At 44.8% G+C, this 20,688-nt stretch overlaps 1 protein-coding gene across 2 annotated transcripts in view; it reads right to left on the bottom strand.

Moving 5' to 3' along the window:
• PAN3 (PAN3 poly(A) specific ribonuclease subunit homolog (S. cerevisiae)) overlaps positions 1–20,182 on the bottom strand; it is a 115,690-nt gene extending 95,508 nt beyond the window's left edge. Inside the window, exons 1-3 of one of the 2 annotated variants that reach the window (XM_006831941.1) lie at positions 20,060–20,182; positions 16,144–16,210; positions 13,341–13,411 (exon numbers count right to left, since the gene is read on the bottom strand). In XM_006831941.1, coding sequence (XP_006832004.1) covers positions 13,341–13,411; positions 16,144–16,210; positions 20,060–20,065 — 144 coding nt within the window. In that variant the 5' untranslated portion in view covers positions 20,066–20,182. The remainder of the gene's footprint in view (positions 1–13,340; positions 13,412–16,143; positions 16,211–20,059) is intronic. The other variant, XM_006831940.1, reaches the window with a different exon arrangement.
• Between the last annotated feature and the right edge of the window lie 506 nt (positions 20,183–20,688).

Raw genomic sequence — 20,688 nt, 5'->3', positions numbered from 1 at the left:
AAATACATTCAGACTACAGAAACAAAATGTGAATACACCCGGACTACAGAAACAAAAGACTCAGGTTGCCTTGTGCTCCATGAAAATCACAATTTTTAAAGCACAACCGTCAAGTAGTTTGATTGCTGTTTTAATAAAATGAATTCCTTGGCTAACACTATCATTAAGTCAGCAGCACACCATGCTAAGTGGTTGTCAGGGCTTTCCTGCATGAATGTTAATGATGGCACCCACCACTTCCCTGGATTCCAGCACATTTGCACCAAGTTGCTGCTTAAAGGGAACTTTGTTGTTGTGCAGTGCCATCGTATCAGTTGGCGACTCATAGCGACCCTGTATAGCATTTACAAGGAGCAGTTAGTGCGCTTGAACCGCCAACCTTGCAGTTCAAACGGCTTTGCAGTCTGGTGCATTAACCCACAGCGCCACCCCAGGACTTCTAAAGGGAACTTGGGTGTGTGTTTATTGCGCTTCAGGGAATACCAATACATGCTTGGGAAGATCTCAGATTGAAATCTCTGTACACTCATGGCTCTGTGTCAGGAGACACAGCAAACCTGCTGAAACAAACACTTAAAACTCCGTTTTCTTCCAGAGACGGTGTCACCACCAGACAAGAACCAAGTAACTAGAAGAAAGCATTTTATTACTAAGTTTCTAACAGATCTGGAAAGTGATGGCTATGAAGCGACCCTGTGCACACTAGACCCTCCGCTCTGTGAGCACGTAGGCTCCTGCGACATTATCTTTGATGGCTCGGAAGGGGGGGAATAAACCACACTAACATCAAGAGAGGCGACTGTACTAACTACCTACCCCAAAAGTATAGCAGCAAATAAAGTTTTATAAAGTTCAAATATTTCCACCTCTACGCAACCCTTGGAGTTCTGATGTGTCGCTGTTAGATAAGCATTGGACTGGTAGCAAAAAGGTTGGTGGTTCAAACCCACCAGCTGCTCCTTGGAAACCCAAAACAGAGTCACTATGAGCTGGAAGTAACTCAAAGGCACTTAACAACAACAACATGCAACCTTTAAAGGAGCCCTGCTGGCACTGTAGGATAAGCACTGAACTGCTAACCACAAGGTCGGCAGTTCAAACCCAACAGCTGCTCCAGGGGAGAAAGATAAGGAAGACTTTCTGCTCCTGTAAAGACTGGTATGGGAGCCTCAGAAACCCTACGTAAGGCCATGGTGAGTCAGGGCAGTGGGGTGGGTTTGGGATGAGGTCTTTGACTACTCCGGTTACCTTCTATGTCTACATCACAAGTCAGTTCTGTGGATGGCAGACGCACTATGCAGGACTACGGCTGCGCTCCCTTCTCGGGCCACGCAGCCACATCACAAGTCCATGGATCTTCAGTAGAGTCTTTCTAACCAGCATCTCCAGGGAAAGAGTGCAGCATTAAGTTCTTCGTTCCAGCAGGCATTGAGAAAAAGGAGAGGAGGCCCAGGAAAACCTAACGACGCCTTCACTTATTTAAACCTGGTATTTCAGGAAAGTCCAGGGCTAACAGTTCTCCTCTGTGGTGGTGGTGAAGTGCCACTGACTCATAGCAACCCTGCACAGGGTTTCTGAGGAGCAGGTGGTGGGTTTGGACCTCCAACCTTATGTTTAGCATACCGGTACTAACCCTAAAGCACCATACCACCTAAAACAGTACAACACATCAATAAACACTTGCTTTCCTGCAAAAGAACAACCTATCAAATAGGACTCATACAAAGAAAACCTAAATTCCAGTCAGATACTAGAAAGCAATCAAATTATTGCTTTAAATGGGCTTCTGCAATTCCGAGCCTTCACACATTGTGACTCACTTTTGATTAGTGCAATTTGTTTTTAAGATTACACACACACACAAAAAAAAAAGTTTAAAAATAAATCTAATGTATTATTCTCTCCCCTCAACAGTTCTCATGATATAATTATGGTTCCTGTGTTTCCAAAGAAGAATTCATTACTCCTTACCCTCTACTTTACCATCCCCTCCTCCCACCCCGCCAAAGACCTTCAGCCTCTATCTCTAAGGGAGAAGAGATTTCCAAACATGCGCCATCACAGACATCACATTAAACTAATCCAAGAAAAAAACACCACAAGCAACAGAGTACGAGCTGGCACTTAAAAGAGATGACATCCACAGAAGTCACAATGACCAGGCAGAAGTCTGTCTGACACAATACAACCTGCAAAACCTCATCTGTCAGCTCATTTTCAAATGATTAGATTCCTCCAAGAAAATAATGTCCGCTCAACTCGTCCTTTAAAAGTCCATGTAGTATGAGGAGGTATTCTCAATACTGGGAACACAGAGACAACTTAACAACCCAACATCCCTTCAGAGGGAGGCACAGACGTATGTTCAAACCAGAGCGCACCATCATGATGTCGTGACGTATTGGGATGGTCGCCCACGTCCACCAAGGTGCCAATCAGGGCAAAGACAACGTCATAGAAAAGGCCCAAGCAAGGCCACACAGAGTTTCTAATGAATGGGAACATCAATCTACAAACGCACCTTTTTACTTTAGAATGGACCCAGAATGGAAAAATAAAATGCCGTGCCCAAGGGACCAAGATATTTTCTGAGGGTTGGCTTCTTTATTTTTACTCTGTGTATGCATAGTTATTGCCACAGTAACTATCATTTACCAATAATCACAAAAGTGTTTAAGTTAATGTCAGCAAGGCAATCAACAGGTACTAATCTATGTCAAAATGCTACTATGGGTTGAATTTGTGCCCCTCAAAATATGTGTCAACTTGGCTAGGCCTTGAGTCTCCATTTCATGGCCTGATCAACTAACCTATGTGCTGTAAATCCTGACCTCTACTGCTAACTTTACGGTCAGCAGTTCAATCCCACCAGATGCTCCAAGAGAAAGAAGAAGTTTTCTGCTCCCATAAAGACCGACAGCCTTGGCAATCCAATGTATGAGAATGGATTCGTACGGTGGGTTTATGAAGTTATAAAGCAGCGAAAGCGACAGGGTTCGATTGTATCGTGACTCAATCTCTAGTAAGATGCTGTGTGCCATAGAGTTGGTTCCGATGTTTAGGGTTCCGGGAGCTGCTGGTGGATTTGAACCACCGGACTTACAGTCCAGTGCTTATCCTACAGCACCTCAATTAAACAAGCCAGCAGAGAGGACAAGGACCTCAGTTCCACCCAGAAAGAACCAGGAGTAGAGCGTGCCTTCGAACACTGTGCTGGCCACCTCCTTGACCCAGGGGGAGACCGATGTCTTGCCACACAGAGATCTCTGAAGAAAGCCAGGCCCACAGATGTTAAAGAGAGACAAGGACCTGCCTCCTGAACTATGAGCCTAGAGACAGAGGAAGCCTGCCTTTGTAGCGGATGCCCTGAATTCAGACGCCTCAACTCCTCTGTATGTTAGATCCACCCACTTGTGGTATTTCTGTTAACGCAGCCTAGAGAACCAAGACAAAAGGTTCTCTTTTTGCTTTAGTTTACATCTGTACTTGTAAGTTGTCTTAAAAAGAAGCAGAGTATCTTCAGAAATGCCTTTTTTTGTCACTGAATTTAAGCCAAGACAGTAGTTAATCAAAAGTAAGACACTATGCCAACTACTGCAAACCTATTCATACAGTGAGCCAGGCAGCAGTACTAGACCCACCGTGCAGATGAGTGAGATTTAAGAGGTTAGGTAGCTTACTGTGGCTTCACAATTCAGGGGAAGCCTGGCTCTAGAGCTGGTCCTCTTCCCCAGGGTGGTCTGTCTTAATATTACTCCTGCTAATACTGAGAGAAGGAGCTCTGGAAGCGTAGTGGTTACGAATCGGGCTGCTAACCTCAGGGTCAGCAGTTCGAAACTACCAGATGTTCCGCGGGAGAACGATGAGGCTTTCTGCTCCCGTAAAGATTTACAGCCTCGGGAAACCCCATACAGGGTTGCTAGGAGTTCCCATAACAACAACAACAACAACAATACTGAGATGAGAGCTGGTCCTCATCACCAGGGTGGTATTACTCCAGCTAATACTGAGACAATCAAATATGAAAAGCTCAAAGAATCTTTCAATCTCTGAACACAATTGGCGCACTTAGACCAATGAGACCAAGCTCCATTCATTATTCAAATAAAGACAATTAACAAGCTCTGCCTCCACATTTTCAAAAGGCAAGAACAAACCTTGGGTGCAAAAGAGAGCTGGGGGAAACTTTGTGGCTTCTGATTGAAAATTTAGCTAACAACTTAGGTTCATGTGTTTGTACATAAGAATTCTTAACTCCCCTTTCCTAAGAACTTCATTCCCCATTCCTACTCCCCAGGAAACTAGAGAGATGACCCACAAATAATGCCAAGTTCTTCACTCAACACTCTGTGGAGTTCTGGGATGGTGCTGTAGTGATAAGCACTGGCCTGCTAATCAAACCCATCAGCTGCACTATGAGTTGGAACTGATTCGATGGCACTCAGCAACAAGCATGTCCTTTAGAACAGAGTGTGAGACAAACCAATCAGATCCTTTCAGGGTGACCTACCAGCCCCTGGGTTTTACTAAACGATCATCAGCACATCAGAGAACTAAGTTATACCAAAGCTATCAAAGGAGATGATGACCACAGCCAACAGCAGGACACCGTCCAGTCCGCATGTGTTACAATAGGGTAAAAAGACAAACACCACACCACCATGTACAGGGGGCGGAGAAAGCCTCCAGTACAAACCTCTCACTGCATCAATCAACACAACATTCCCTTGCAATCAAAATTTGGAGGAATCTTTCTTGATTCAATAAAAAGTGGCCACTTCACACTAAGTGCCCTCCTCCCCACCATTTTCTTTTTAAAGTACATAGTTGAACCCCTCCGTCATTTAAAATGACAGAACCTATCTTGATGTCAATTCAAACCCGAAAAGTCAATTTGGACTAGTTGTCAGAAAATAAAAAGGCTTCACACCATCCGTGTTGAGCTCTGTTCTACAGGCAGGATCATCACTCACAGCTCACGTTACTTGTACAGCCTTTACCGAGAACAGACCTCTGGACCTGGAGACATGCAATAGGGAGAAAGTCCTCTTCCAACTGCCAGCTGGGAAACACACAGACACATGTGGGACGGACAAGGAGAAGTGCTTCTGAGGGTTTCCAAGGCTGGGAATCTCTAAGAGAACAGACGGCCAAACCTGTCTTCTGCAGTGGGGGGCTTGAACCTTTCGGTTAGCGTCCCCAATATCAAGTTACAGGAATAAAACCACAACAGCCCTCTCAGTTTAAAGCCACTAACTCATCACATGTGGCGGGTCCTGGAGTGCTAACCACAAGGTTGGCAGTTCTAACCCACCAGAAACCCCAAAACAGGGTCACTACGAGTTGGAACCAACTCGCTGGCACTTACAAACAACTCATCATATAGGGAAGTATCATCTTATCAAAAATTACCTTAGTGTGTTATTCTTTTTTGCTTATGTAACAAAAGGTAATTATTGCTAAGTACAAGTTCAAAACCAACAGCAAAAATACTCATGAAATTCAAGACCAAAAACCAAACCTGTGCAGCACTATAGGATGAATACTGGAGTGCTAACCTCAAGGTCAGCCATTCAAGTCCACCAACCGCTCCTCGGAAACCCTATACAGGGGTGCTATGAGTCAAAACCAATGCAAAGGCAATTAACAACAATAACAATATACAAAAGGAGTTCTGATGCACTGCTGTAGAATAAGCCCTGGACTGCTAAACCACAGGGTCAGAGGTTCAAACCCACCAGTCGATCCTTGGAAAGTCTATACAGGGTGGCTATGAGTTGGAACTCACTTGATGGCACTTCACAGCAACAACAACCAATATCCAGAGAGGAGTTCTGGAGGCTCAGTGTTTACGCACTTGGCAATTAACGGCAAGGTCTCGGTTTGAACTCACCAGCTAGCCCCAGAACAAGGACGTGGCAGTCTGCGTCTCTGAAGACTGACAGCTCTGAAAACCCTCTGGGGCTGTTCTACTCTGTTCTCTAGGGGCAACAGGTTTTCAATGGCAGCTCAGCGGTAGTATTGCTTGTCTTTCATGTGAGACACCTGGGTTCAGTTCCCAGCTTGTGCCCCTCATTTGCAGCCACCCTCCATGTGTCAGCGGAGACTTGGCTGTTAACTATGACACTGAGCACGTTAAGACAGACCAGGAAGAAGGACCTAGTGATCCACTTCCACAAATGAACCCTGAAACCCTACGGGTCACTGTGGTCTGATCCCATTGTGCACAGAGTCACCAGGCATCAGCGCAGCTCTCTAAAGGCTAGCCCAGTAGGAAGGTGAGCCAAGGGCCCGGGAGAAGCATCAATGGCCAGTGAACACCAAGGAGGAGTCCAACTGACACAATGAAACTGTCTTCTGGACACGACATTTAAACAGAGATGTGAAAGATGCTTACAACTCAAGGTGCTTTCAAAGATGCAGAAAAGTAGGCACCAAGAAGTAGAAATACGGATTTGTGCAGCACTTCTGAAAGGCTGTCTGTCTGTCAGTGACCAAGTGGGTGTGTTCTTGCCCAAGACACCTGTGGGTGCAGGTCAGGGTGGAAAGCCCAAAGCAGGTGCAGGTGTCCTAAACCAGTCGGTGTTGAGCTCCTCCCCTTCATGCCAAAAAGGGGGGGAGGGCGCTTTTCCAAAAGGTTGTGAAAAAATAAAAGCCAAAGATGAAGGAATTTATCCACGAACTGTTGAAGCCCCCTCGTATACCAATGGCCTTTCCTCTACTGCCTGTCCATTTTCCACTTTACTTAAGCCCCACCTAGTCACCTTCTCATGTTGCCCTACATAGTGAGGTTTTTGGGTGTCTGAACTGCGTAGGTCAGAGGACTACCCCAAAGCCCTAAAGAGAGATGATGATAACAGCGTAGGAAATCATGTGATCTCCCTATCTGTAAGAGAAATATATAAATAGTATTTAGTTCCAAGGAATTATTGGGGGTGATTAAATAAAATAGAAAATGTGTAACTTTTAGAAACTACCACTGACTAAGCTTAGCATATTACCTGGAACAGAGAAGGAAAATCATCATTGATACTTTTTTTAAATCAGTTTTCTCTCAGTCTGAATCACGAGAAAACACAAGAAAGATTTCGGCCAAGTTTGGAGGTATGGTTGAGCAGGTAACTGGTATGTAACATCAAAACCCAACCCTGGACATGCAAGTCCATGCCCACCCATAGTGACCCTGTAGGACACAGGAGAAGTGCCCTTCAGTGTTTCGGAGGCCGTCAACAGCCTCATCTCTCTCACAGAGCAGCTGGTGGGTTCAAACTGCGGACCATGCAATGAACACCCCATTGTGTAACACCCCACTATGCCATAAGGAGGCAGCAAAAAAATTACTGGGGTGGGAGTCTGCATGCTTCACAGAATAGGTGGGTACTTCAACTGTATCCTGGCCCAGGGAAAATAGCAACAATTTATTTAATATTAATTTTTTTCTACCCTAAAACCTAGTGACTTAAAACAACAATGCACTAATCTGTTCAAGATTTTGTGGGTCAGAAATTCAGGAGCAGCTGTCTCTCCAGGTGGGACAGGGAGACCTCCTTCTTTACACTGGGCCACTTAGGTGAGCCCTGGCTCCTCCCCTTCTCTGCCACTCCTCACATCCTGTAGGTCCCTCCCATAATCCTCTCTGGCTATTAATCCATTTAATAGTCATGAAGCAGGCTGGAGGGGTTTTGCTGACACCATATATCATTAGCAACAACAACTGGAAACCCCACTGCTCTTGAGTTGGCTGTGACTCACAGCGACCCTGTGTAGGGTTCCGAGGCTGTACATCTTTACGGGAGCAGACAGTCTCAGCTTTCTCCCACCGAGCGCCTGGTGAGTTTGAATTGCTCACTTGATGGTCAGCAGTCCAGTGCTTATCCTACAGAATCACCAGGGCTTCAATACAGCAGCCCTGTGTTGGGCACACTGTGCCAGATGATGACTCCTGGTCCTCAGAACAAGCACACATAGTGAGGACGAAGAGTTGCTATTCTTCTTTTGCGAGTGAGGTGACAGAAAGGTTTGCTAACAAGCCTGATGACACAGAAAACCAATGGAGACACCAATCCCGTTCAGGCTGTCCGATGTCAAAGCCCAAATCCTACAGTCCCCTTCGTCATCACTCAGGGCTGCTGGGTGAGCACGCTTCCTATGGTTTGCTGTTGGAGAGAAAGACAAACTCACCATGAGGATCTGACCAAGCTACAAACAGGAACCCTGGCTGCCGAACCTATACTCCAGCAGCTCCATTAGGCTCCCAACACAATGTGCATTCATGGAGCTTCACAACACGTGTGGGAAAACAGAATTAAGAGAGAATTTCGGAATCTTCCCATCAACTTTTGGAAGGTCCCTTAGACATACGCATCACGAAGTCAAAAACCTCACTGAGCTGTGGCTTCAATCAGAATGGTACACACACTCTCAATGCTTGACACGTGGTGGCGGTGACCGGAGAACAGTCATCCCAATAAAGGAACGGATCAATTTGGAATTCAAAATCACCAACGACCACTCATAGGTCAAAGACATTAACGTGCCAAGCTGGGCAATCTAAACACCAAGTAAAACACTGTTAGAGAACATATAAATATATAAAGAACTGAAAACAAAGTGTTTTACGTTCGTTCACAGGCTAGAGGGTAGATACATGTTAGCACGGGTGATAGGGCAGGCTACGTACAAGACAGACAGACGTTGTTGTTATTAAGTGCCGTTGAGTCGGTTCCGACCCATAGCAACCCTGTACAGGGTTTCCGGGCTGTAAATCTTTACGGGAGCAGAAAGACTGATCTTTCTCCCACGGAACAGTTGGGAGGCACAGGGAGGGCTGCACAGTGAAAGTGAACAGAGGTAAATATTGCTAATTGTTGGTCATGGAGGGGATTACCATCACTGTAATGAAACAAAGTAAAGTATGTGATTTGTTGAATGTAAAATTGACGCTCTGCTCTGTAACCCTTCCCTCAATTCATAATAAAAAGGCTTTTTAGAAAAATGGTTTACAGATGAAGTGGAACATGAACTCCTCCTTTAAGTGTTCTTTGTCAACGGTCCCCATTTTCTCTTCATCTTTATTTTTCCTGAGATCAATATCTGGTCTGATGTTCCATAAAGGGCCTAGTGGTTGCAGGATTAAACAAGTATTTACTTTCCAGACAGCCAATGCTAGAATCCTGTTAATGTCTCCAATTTACTTGCACTTTCTCCATAAAAGAACTGTACAGGACTACTCTCCGGCTTCCTTCTTCTTCCCTAAGCTATTGGTTTAGTGGGGAACCGACTCGATGGCACCTAACACCAACAGGAGCAACAAGCTGTAGGAGAGGGGAGAGATCGTGTGGAGGACACCTGTCAGAGCCTTCGGAACAGAAATGCAACAGTGAACACTGCCACCGTCACCTCAGCCAGCAAACAGAAAGAATCCAGCATTAGCAAGTCTGGTAGGACAGACAGAGAGAGCTGGGTGGGCGTTGTAAAGCGAGCACAGTGGGGAAAGGAGCCCAGGCTGGCTTCCAAGAGGGAAGAAAGCTGAGGAAGTGCCAGGACTGGGCCTCCCCGACCTGCACCTCTTCACAAACGCTCACTTCCTCATTCCAACAGAGAGCTTTCAAATTCAGAACAGAAAAACACACATGGTGGTCCAGAAATCTCTGCCTCCAAACCCCAGAGGAGTAAACTTGTTATTGTTGTTGTGAAATGCAGTAGAGGCGGTTCTGACTCATAGCCACCTTCTGTAGGGTTTCCGAGGAGCGGTGGTGGGTTTGAACCGCTGACCTTGGGGTTCAAAGTCCAGTGCTGAGCATACGGTGCCACACCAGGCATTCACATTTGTTATTATAGTCTTAAAAACAATAATAATACAGAGTTAGAAATCTGCACATTGCTTAGAACCTCACATTCAAATGAAAAATAGCCAAATAAATGCAAATGACATGTACCCAGCATGCTTTGCTTCCATGGGGTAGAGGGCTACAGGAAACCACTAGGATGAATACAGGAGGGTGAAGGGCGACACAGGCCAAATAAATCAACTCCAAAGGGACAGCCGGGAAGGAGACACCCAGAATCCACAGGCTTCTCTTCTGGGTTTAGGGTTTGCATCAACCCTCTCTGGCTCACTTCTGTGAACTCACGGCTTAGCAAGGACAGTTTGTAGGATGTCCAAGACAAGGAATCGCTTCACTGTGACTGTCTGCGTTCCAACATCTAACTTGGTTATAGATGTCTTGTCCCCAGGGATTCCCTATTGGGCATTTACTGATGAGCTGAGTCATGTCTGTGATTGCAGGGCCTCTCTGACTCTGTCAGACCAAGACTCAACTGGAACTTGAGGGATAGCGTGCTGTAAGAGCTCCTCAGGATGTGGACATTACTCTCAACTTGTTTGTTAACAAGAATCAAGGAAAAGCACCACCTGGGCATTGGGGGGGGGGGCCTTACCCCTCCCACACAACACACAGACATAATTCAACTTCTTCCACCACCTCCCTCACAGACTTCTATTCTACTCCTAACAGTAGGCATCAGGAAAGGGCTCAGCACAAGACGAATGACCGCTGCAGGAAGTGGTTCACTGCTCGGACAAGAGTCCCACGACACAGAACCTCTGTGTACTGTCGTTAATAGCCCACATGTCAACAAGCACTTCAGGAGAGCAAAGCCCTACTGCCCTCAGCATGATGCTCAGCAGGGAAAGAAAGAGAGCATTTCCCATAATTCCCACCTCCCAGAGCAGTCCGCAGGACCTTCTGCCTAGGTTTCTTTGTTTCTCTGTGCTCCTCATCCAACAGCCCACTCCAAACCTCTCTCTCCACAAACTCTTGGAGCTAGAGAATTCTGTTACTCAGCCATCGGCAGATATTCAAATTGCCACTCATGACATGCAGCTCCTCCAATGTTCCCTGTAAGGTTCCTGGACTGTTTCTCTAGTTAGATTTGCTGGACACAGAGAAAACAAGAGTTTCCACGAAGCACATAGTAAAACCTGTCTGCTGTACAGATGCTCTGGGCTGAATGATTCCCATGCCCCACAGGTAAATATGACTTCCCTAACTAGCTAAGTGGTAGTAGGAAATGGACCCTAACTAACTAGCAGTGCTCCCATGTTCTGAAATAAATCTCATTCAACTTGGCTGGCTTAGAGAAAACTGAAATTATTAAATATTTACAAAATTTTGAGTTACTGCCACTAAAATTACAACATGAAACAGGCATTATGAAGTACTATAGCAAAGGGGCACAGTCTTCATAACCCTTCAATCCACAACGTGTGGGACATGCAAGAGTGCGAGGGGGCATGAAAAGGTACATGGAAAAACCCCAATCTTCTCTTCAGTCCAGTTTTCCACAATGTTCCTGAAGCTCATGTGTGAGTCTAAGATGAAGAAATTGTAAACCTTTTCAACTCAACTATTAACAATTAAAATATATATGCAACTTGTACCCACAAAGATTTGGCTCACAACTTGGAGGGGGGGCACCTACGTACCCACAGAGCACACAGCATCTTAAAACGAAAATAGCAAGATATTATGGTCCTTCCAAGCTTTAGGACGTGAGCCATAAGCTTTTGGATGCTCTCCATGAGACAGACACTAACTAAATTGTGGGATGAAAGCAGCAGAGCAGCACTCCCGGCCCCGAGCACAGTTGACAGATTCTGGCCTGCAAAGTGGGCCACAGTCACAATGCTGAGGGGCCCAGGAGCTTTGTGATACGAATCTGCTCCGTCAGAAGAGACTTCAACATCTCTCCAAAAAGTCATGTTACCACACTGCACACCACCATTCCTTTTAGTATCTTCCTTTGCTAAAATAATTTTCAAAGAATGGCCACTATATCCTCTCTGTTCTAGTCCCCAGAAACCTTTACTCCTTTTTCAGAAATAAATACCAATAACTCTAAACCATGCATTTTTCACAGGTGAGATGCAGTCCGCTAAGCAGTTTTATTAGCCAATGCTCTAAAGTATTCATTTATCATTCTAATTTATTTCCTATTTGTACATTAAGAATGCTACCTATCACAGTTAGCTGATGGCTACTTCAACGACGTGGAAAGACCACTGGGGGTGGGGTGGGAGTGGGGAGGGCCTCAGACTTTTTTATTCCAATCTCCTGCACTAAACAGCTCCAGGTTGTACGTTTCTGGTTTTCAGCATTGGGGTGTTGCCTTCCGTACTGACGTCACTTCTCACTCCTGTCAACGCTCTGTGTCCGAGTCTACTCCTGATCGATGGGCTCAGAAACTCAACGTTGTAATGCATTAGGACAGTATTCAAAGGGTGAGTATGTCTGCTCTTGGTGAGAGAGCCTGCGTGGACACCTATCAAATCAGGCCTATGCGTCTGAGTTCATCAACTCTAGCGGCCTCAGAGGCCCCTGTTCACACGCACGTTTGAAAACGGAGCCCTTACCAGATCCGTGAGGTGTGAATGTAAGTGCTGTCAGTTGCATAGAAATGTTTTGTCTAAACAACATCTGGCCTTCCTGAATTATCCTTTCATGCTTTCTGATCATACTCTAGGTAAGCAGACTCTTACTTCAGCTTATATCTAAGTTGTTCTAAGAAGACTGGTGTTCTTTTTTCTTGGGTCTTTCTACCATTGCTCAGGAAACCAAATGTTTCACTTCATAGCAGCTTCCATCAAGATGCAGACGCTCCTGATCTCTGAAATGAACGTTCTGATTCTCAGGAAGGCTCAAAGGCATCAAAATACATCAAGTTCTCATTTCTGCTTATCCCAGAGTCTGTCCCAACAAAGGACATCACAAATCTAGACCTGGTCTACCAACCTCAACTCCAAAGAAAATTACATCGCTAAGAAGGAAAAAGGTTTTTTAATTGCTTTTTTTTTTTTAAAGCAGTTGGGTCAATTATGGACAATTTTGATCTCTAAGGTTGATTTGTAATGCTCACATGAGGTGTTTAACTTGGGGACAATCTCTGAAATCTAGACAAGGGTGTCAGAAAACACACTGAAAACGAGAGGCCTTCTGTGGGTTACGCTGCCTGCGCCAGCCACCATGGTAGGGCACCAGAGGCACTCTCAGAAACACAACAGTCAGAGAAAGAAAAAGGGCAAAAGCAAGCAGTCGGATTCCACCCCTTCACATCAAAACCTCCGTATCCCATGCAGAAATTCCATGACCGACCCCATGATCTTAAAGAGTAATCAAATCAAATTCCGCACATGAGATACATAATAAGGAAACAGAAAAACCACTGCAGGCCATCAAAAGCCCTCCCCCTCCTTAAGAGAAGGCTGACCTTAAGCGGGCCATGGTCCCAGCACCCGTCTAAATGGGACGTAACGTCAGGTAACTTTAGGGTTCACCTACCTTTCTTCTCTGAGAGATGTTGAGGGCACCAAAGTCATTAAACAAGGATGAAGCAGGTGAAGTTAGAGCATCTGGAAGGTAAGTTACACACGTTTCCAAATAGACAACTCAGGTAACCCACAAATCTAATCAATGACGACGTCTAAATAACAATAAAAAGCATCTGCCACAATACTAAGTCAGCTCAGTGTCTCCTATGCCAGTTACTGCTCAACCATGTTCTCAGTGCAGAAAACACACACGGGAGCGGACTGCGTTCGGCCAGTCCTCAGGACCTACTTGTTAGGAAGCTATTCAGGTTAGGATATTGACTAGAACCAAAAAGGAGTATCAGCAAGACGACTCTCAGCCATTTATCGGGAGTGTGTGACACACTAAAGGAAGTATGCCTACAGAAAATGGCAATTCATGGACACGGATTTAAAAAGGTGGGGGTGGTTCACCTATAATGAGACCTGACTTGGGGTTAGGACCTTAAAACCACCTACACTGCGGATTAATCCATGTTACTAACTTTGTCACTTGATAAGTCTTGAAAAATAAATTCGACAAAAATTGCTAAGGTTTTTAAGATGGAGCTATTAGATGTTTCAAAACGCAAACATGAAACCCAAATATTTTACAGGTTCAAAGTTCTATCACTTTGCCTTCAGAAGTTACAAACAAAATGACACCTGTAAATCGTTTCTTCCTTTACAGATGAGAAGCTCTGGGAAAGGTCAGCAGGAAATACTCTATAACATCTTAGCTTCATTTCTGAGTTTAGCTCATCTGATGCTTCTCAGTCTCATTATTTGTGAAACTGCAGAAATAAATGCTTATGTGCCCTCACTCAAAGGATGCTTAATGCCTACACATCGTGCAGCAGACGGAGGCTGCCGCCGGCTTCCTCTGGCATTTCCTGGCCAGCTTTCCAGGATCTGGTTCCCATTAGCATTAATATGAATTCTACTCATCAAATCGATCTGATATTAATATTATTCATTGAATAGTAAACAACTAATCATGCAAAGTGGAAGAGACTAATAAAACAGCAAGATATAAAATATTCTTATTTAATTTATAAACATTTAATGGACTAAACATAGGTAGCTTTAGTCATCCCCTAAGCTATCATTGATGGCATTTAAATGTTAGCATCTCACCTATACAGGAAAGCAAAAAGTACTGTAGTATTACACACAAGTCTTAGTAATATTTTTCAACATTAAAGAAACAAAGTTGAAATTTCCAGCTAGTGATGGAGATTTGCCTGACACCCACACATAAACTCTCCCTTACAGGACATTATTAAAGTGCAAATTCTTACTCTCACCACTATCCATGTCTGTAAACACGTTTGAACTGATGTGGTGCAAAAATGCTCAAATGGTCACAGATTTAACCAAATCCATCCTTTTAAGTATTTATTCTTAAAATGGGATACAGAAACACAGCTGGAAAGTCTGTATCAAAAGACTATATAAGGTGGCCACAATCTTTGAAACAGTAAATCTACTTTAAACAATATATTCAAAAGAAACCCAAAATACGAACAGAAATTTATGCATACACTGAAATGTAATAGTTTTAAAAACAGAAACAAAGACAGTTAAGTAAACTATAAAACAAAAACATGGAATTTAATTGATAATGATGGAGAAGCATTTGTGTTATAATAAGACATGCTTACTATGACACATATGTGTATATACATACGAGGGTAAATCAAAAAGTATTGCTGCAATATTATGGAAACCTTCATTCAGCAAAAATATCAAGACAAGAAGCCAGTGTTTCTCAGCCTAAAGCCTTCCCCAGGTCTACACACTTCTGAAGGCATGTTTCCATTCCTCTCATCCTTCCCCGCAAAGAATTTCTTCAGTAATTTTCGGTAGTTTGAGTCAAATCATGTTCCTTCTCAATGTTCCTTTTAATTTGGGGAACAAAGAGAAGTTTGAAGGGGTACGATCGAGGCTGGGGAGCAGAAAGAGTCAGATTTCCCAATGAGTTTTCATGACAACAGCCCTTGTTACTCTCAAAGACTGAGCAGGTGAATTGTCATGATGGGGGAAAAAAAAATTCCTTGGCATAATTTCCTGGCCTTTTCCTCACTAATGCAGTTTGCCATTTTCTTAAAACTTCTTCCTAATCAGCTCCCATAATCATCCTGCATCCATCCTTAAGAAAATGTATCAAGATGACCCTTTAGTGATTCAAGAAAAACAGTCACCTTAACCTTCTGTGCTAACCTCTGTGCCTTGAATGTAACTGGCCCAGCAGATGCCCTCAGGAGCCCTGGTAAGCATAGTGATTGTGTGCTGGGCTGCTAGGTGTCAAGTCAGCAGTTCAAACCAACCAAACACTCCATGGGAGACTCATGAGGTTTTCTGCTCCCATAAAGATTTATAGCCTTAGAAACCCTACGTGCGACCACTCGGAGTCAGAACCGACTCGCCAGCAGCAGATGCCCTCAGTCAGTCTGTTTTGATCAGACCATTTTTTAAAGGCACCCTAGTGAGACTAAGACAAGCGGATTCCTGAGCAAACTTGTCTGTGGCTGTCCACTGATCACAGAGACTTGTTTCAACAGCTTGTTGGGAATCGCCCTAGGAGCAATACTTTACCACTCACCCTCTTATGTACACACACACATAGGTGGAGACAGAGATAGAAACAGGATAAAAACCTAACCCTAACAGCCATCGGAGTGGGAAAATAGCCGGGGTTTTCTTGTTTACATTTGTCTCTATTTCCCATAATTTCTACCATGGGTATTTGTTTTGATTTGAAAGTCAGAAGAGTGAAAGGCAATGTGTCTTACCATGGCCTGCATATGGCTTGGCACTGTCATTTAGAAGGCTTGGCGAGCTGCTACTATTAGTCATTCTCTGCAAAATAAACATCACATCACTGAGGAATACAGCATGAAGAGCATGGAGCCAACTCAGTTAAGGCTGCCTCTCCTTACCTCCTCCCCTCCACGCCATCTCTCCAGACTCTACAGCACACCCAATGAAAACTTTACTCACCGTTCAGTGAGTTAAAGCCAACGTTGCTGAGCTATTTTGATTTCCACTTTCACAACTTATTAGCTTTGGCAAGACATATATAAGCTCCAAGTTTCCTCAGAGTTCTCATATTCCTGGAATAAGATTCCTTAAAGGAAAGCAAGGCTGTGTACGTGGATGAGTTGTGATAGGCACCAGCTGGCTGTGGATACCGTTAACAAAGCCTCTGGCACCCTCTCGCAGTGCTTACTACCCTCCCAACACCTTGTGCTGTTGTTGTTAAGTGCCACTGAGTCAGTGCTGACTTACAGTGACCCTGTTATAGGGTTCCCAAGGAGTGGCTGCTGAGTGTCAAACCACTCGACCTTGCAGTTAGCAGTCCAGTTCTTACCCTGCAGCACCACATTTTATTTATTGTTGTTGTTAAGTACTATCGAATCGGTTCCGACCCATAGCGACCCTATATAGGGTTCCCAAGAAGCAGCTGGTGAGCTTGAACCACCGACCTTGCAGTGCAAATGGTTTTGCAGTCTGGCACATTGACCCACAGCGTCACCCCAGGACTCCACTTCACACAGAGCCTATAAAACTGGTCTGTTCTCCGTTCTCTAGCTATACCACAGGCTTTCTGGATTCACACCACAGCCTCTCCAGTTTCTCCATTCCGGAAGGTCCACCTGCCCCTGTCCGCAAGTCCTTGCTTCCTACTGGTTCTCTAACCTAGTGCTTTAAAGAGTATGTTAGGAGCTCTGGACTGATAGTCCAGCTCCAGCTGTAACTCTGTAACCCTGAGACTGACCACACACTTTCCCTAGTGCAAAATCTGCAGTTTTTTTAATGGAGGGGGGGGGCCTACAGGTGCTTTAAATATAATAATAAATATGAAAAGCATGTGGCGCACATACTAGTCAAAAATAAGAAAACGTATAATTAATCATACATAAAGTAGTTAAGGAGTCCTGGTGTGGTGCTGCGGGCTTATGCATCAGATTGCAAAATTGTTTGAACTGCAAGGTCGGTGGTTCAAGCTCACCAGCTGCTCCTCAGAAACCATATACAAAGTTGCTATGGGTTAGAAACCCTATACAGGGTCGCTACGGGTTAGAATCAACTCAACGGCCACTTAACCGGCACTTAACCACAAAAGTAGTTAAATTATGCATCCAAAAAAGAAAGCTTGGGGGGGGGGGAGGGAGTTGTGCATTTTGTGAAAAAATTCCATTCCATTTTCCAACAAACTTTTTGAACCCCCTCATATGCTCATAAGGAGCTCTGGTAGCGTAGTGGTTACAAATCAGACTGCGAACCACAAGGTCAGCAGTTCGAAACTACCAGCTATGCCGCAGGAGAAAGATGAGGCTTTCTGCTCCTGTAAAGACCCTGTATACGGTCGCTATGAGTCAGAACCGACTCCAAGGCATACAACCACCATCACCACCATATGCTTATAATCCAACTGTCTTACAGTGTGCCTGTCTACATGAAATCTCAACTGTTTGTAAATAAAAATTAAAACATACAGAACTGCACTGATTTCCTTAGGTCTCCTACTGTGATTCCAGGAGCTCTGAGAGCATAGTGGTTATGAATCGGGCTGCTAACCTCAAGGTCAGCAGTTCAAAACTCCCAGTCTTTTCTCGATAGAAAGATGAGGTTTTCTGCACCCGTAAAGATTTACAGCTTTGGAAACCCTAAGTAGGGTCGCTATGAATGGGAACCAACTCCCCGGCACACCACCACCACCACCGTGATTATAACAGGAGATCCAAAAACCAGTGAGGATTTTTCACTGAAAATCAATGTGTTTCTGTATGTTTTAACTTTTTATTTATAAAAAAAATGATTATGTTAGAGTGCTGGTGTGGCACTGCAGGCTAAGTTAAGTGATGGATTGCAAGGTCGGTTTGAACCACAAGGGTGGCGGTTCAAGCTCACCAGCCACTCCTAGGAAACCCTATACAGGGTCACTATGAGGCAGAACTGATGTTGATGACACACAACAACAACAACAACAATTGTGGTTATGGAGAGAGCGGTCCAAAGCAGAGCATCACAGAACACCAACTGCAATATGAAGAGCGTTTCCCATGGCCAACAGTGGCATGCTTTCCAACTTCAGGACAATTCTACCAAATGCCGCTTTTCCCATCTAAAACAACTTCCTCGGCATTGCATGGCATGCAAGAAAAGAGTACTGGTGAAAAGAACCAAGTAGGTAACTGAACAATTCAAAGATGCCCTCTAACGTAAACGGAGCTCCCTCAAATACTGGGACTTTAACGTCCGGGGCAATCAAAATCAAAGCCTTCTAGACTAGAATTCAAGAAAGAGCTAGAAAATAAGGTGACGGCATCAGGGGGCGGAGATTAAAAATTTAAGTAAAATAAAACCAATTAACATGCTTGTATACGAACCGAATCTTCCTGAAAGTACACACGGGAAACCAGTAACTCGTGTGCTACCCAGTAATGACAGCTGCCTCTAGAAAGGTGACCTCAGACTCGAGTTAGCCTGATGTGCGGTGCGGGGAGAGACACTCTTCACCACACATCCTTCTGCATGCATTAGGCCACATTATCTACTCCAAACTACCATCACTGCAAAGTTTAAATAATCTACGCTATCAGGACTAATTGTGAGGGCTGGAAATGTAAAGGTAGACATTTTAAGCAAAGTGAGGGGAGGGATTAACTTTGCAGTCTAGGGGCAGAGGTCCCTGGGACCATCCAGGGAGAAGAGCAGAGAACGGAACCCTACCCAGGGAAGTGGTGATGCCAGAGATGGAGGCAGAGACAATGATGCAGAGAGATGGAGTGGCTGGGGACTTTGGACCCGGAGAGGGAGGCAGTCTGTGTGCTGACGACTGGGGGTCAGGCTTGTGGGGTATACCCTGCGGTTGGTGGATGATGCATGAAGGGGATTGTAACCATGGCAAGGAAACAATATACGATGGGATTAATGTGAAACTAATGTCCTCCCATGTAAACTATCACATAACTCAAAATAAAGCATCCTATAAATTAAAAAAAAAACAACAAACTTCCAGCTTTAAAAAAAAAATAAAAACAATATAAGAGGGGGTTTCAGCAAGTTTGTGGAAAAACGCCATTATCTTCATTCCAGTTTGCCATGAACTACTTGTTGTTGTTGTTAAGTGACATCAAGTCGGTTCCAACGCATAGCAACCCTGTATAGGATTTCCAAGGAGCTCCTGGTGAGCTTGAACCACCAATCTTGGTTCAAACTGACTTTGCAGTCCAGTGCATTAATCCACAGCGCCACCCCAGGACTCCATGAACTAGCTGAGTCTCCCTGAGCCACAGAAAACAAGAGAGGAGAGGCACAAATGTCTACCCTCTACATTCTCCACTGTCACGCTACCCGTCTGCAACCGTTGTTGTTGTTGTTGTTAAGTGCCGTCGAGTCGGTTCCGACCCATAGCAACCCCGTACAGGGTTTCCGAGGCTGTAAATCTTTACGGGAGTAGAAAGCCTCATCTTTCTCCCACGGAGCGCCTGGTAGTTTCAAACCGCTGACCTTAAGGTTCGCAGCCTGATTCGTAACCACTACGCTACCAGAGACGGTTTCTCTGTATCCCACCCACCTCACCAGCTCCTACTGTCCTGCTTCCCACTCAACAAGAATAGGACGAGATGGAGACTCCAAACGGCCTCTGTCCCTGAAATAAGTATCAGGGCTGAGTGCAATATAAATCCGTACTAACCATACCTGCATCAAAGGATATTTTGTTTCTACGGGGCTTCCAAATCCATTGACTCCAATAAAGCTGGTGCTGAAATAGGAGTCCGTGAGACTAGTGTCAGTTAGGGCGCCCCCATCTATTCCAGGAACTGAAAGGGAAGGGAAAGGCCGGCCGTTAGGATGAGTTCAGGGACAACAGATTAATTCCGTCTCTGTGTTCCAAAATACTGGTGAAAGTCTCCTATCCTTGTCATACTTACTTTTATTCACCCGTTCATAAACAAAAGGCAGGCACGCCTCCAAAAACAGTTGTTGGTTCTGAAAACCTGTCTAAGCAGTGTTCAGGCTGACCAACTTGAGACCACAGAGGCGGCCATTTGTTTTCTATTAATCACACCTCTCAGACACCAACAGCAGCCTGGTGCATGCCCAGTTTCCTCACCCTCTTCTTTGAGTAAAAGGATGTTACTGTTGTTGTTAAGTGCCACTGGCTGAGTCGGTTCCTCCTCATAGCGAGCCTCTATAGGGTTTTCCAAGGAGCGGCTGGTGGGTTTGAACCACCACCTTGCAGTTCAAATCACCCTGATGGTCCAGGGCACATCTGACAGCACACCAGTACTCCAGCGAGATGACAGAGCAACCTAAACCGCTGCAGA

This window comes from Chrysochloris asiatica, unplaced genomic scaffold (genome assembly GCF_000296735.1).
Source record: "Chrysochloris asiatica unplaced genomic scaffold, ChrAsi1.0 scaffold00005, whole genome shotgun sequence".
NCBI lineage: Eukaryota > Metazoa > Chordata > Mammalia > Afrosoricida > Chrysochloridae > Chrysochloris > Chrysochloris asiatica.
Note: the sequence above shows the minus strand (reverse complement) of the source record. Positions and strands in the feature narration are given on the sequence as shown.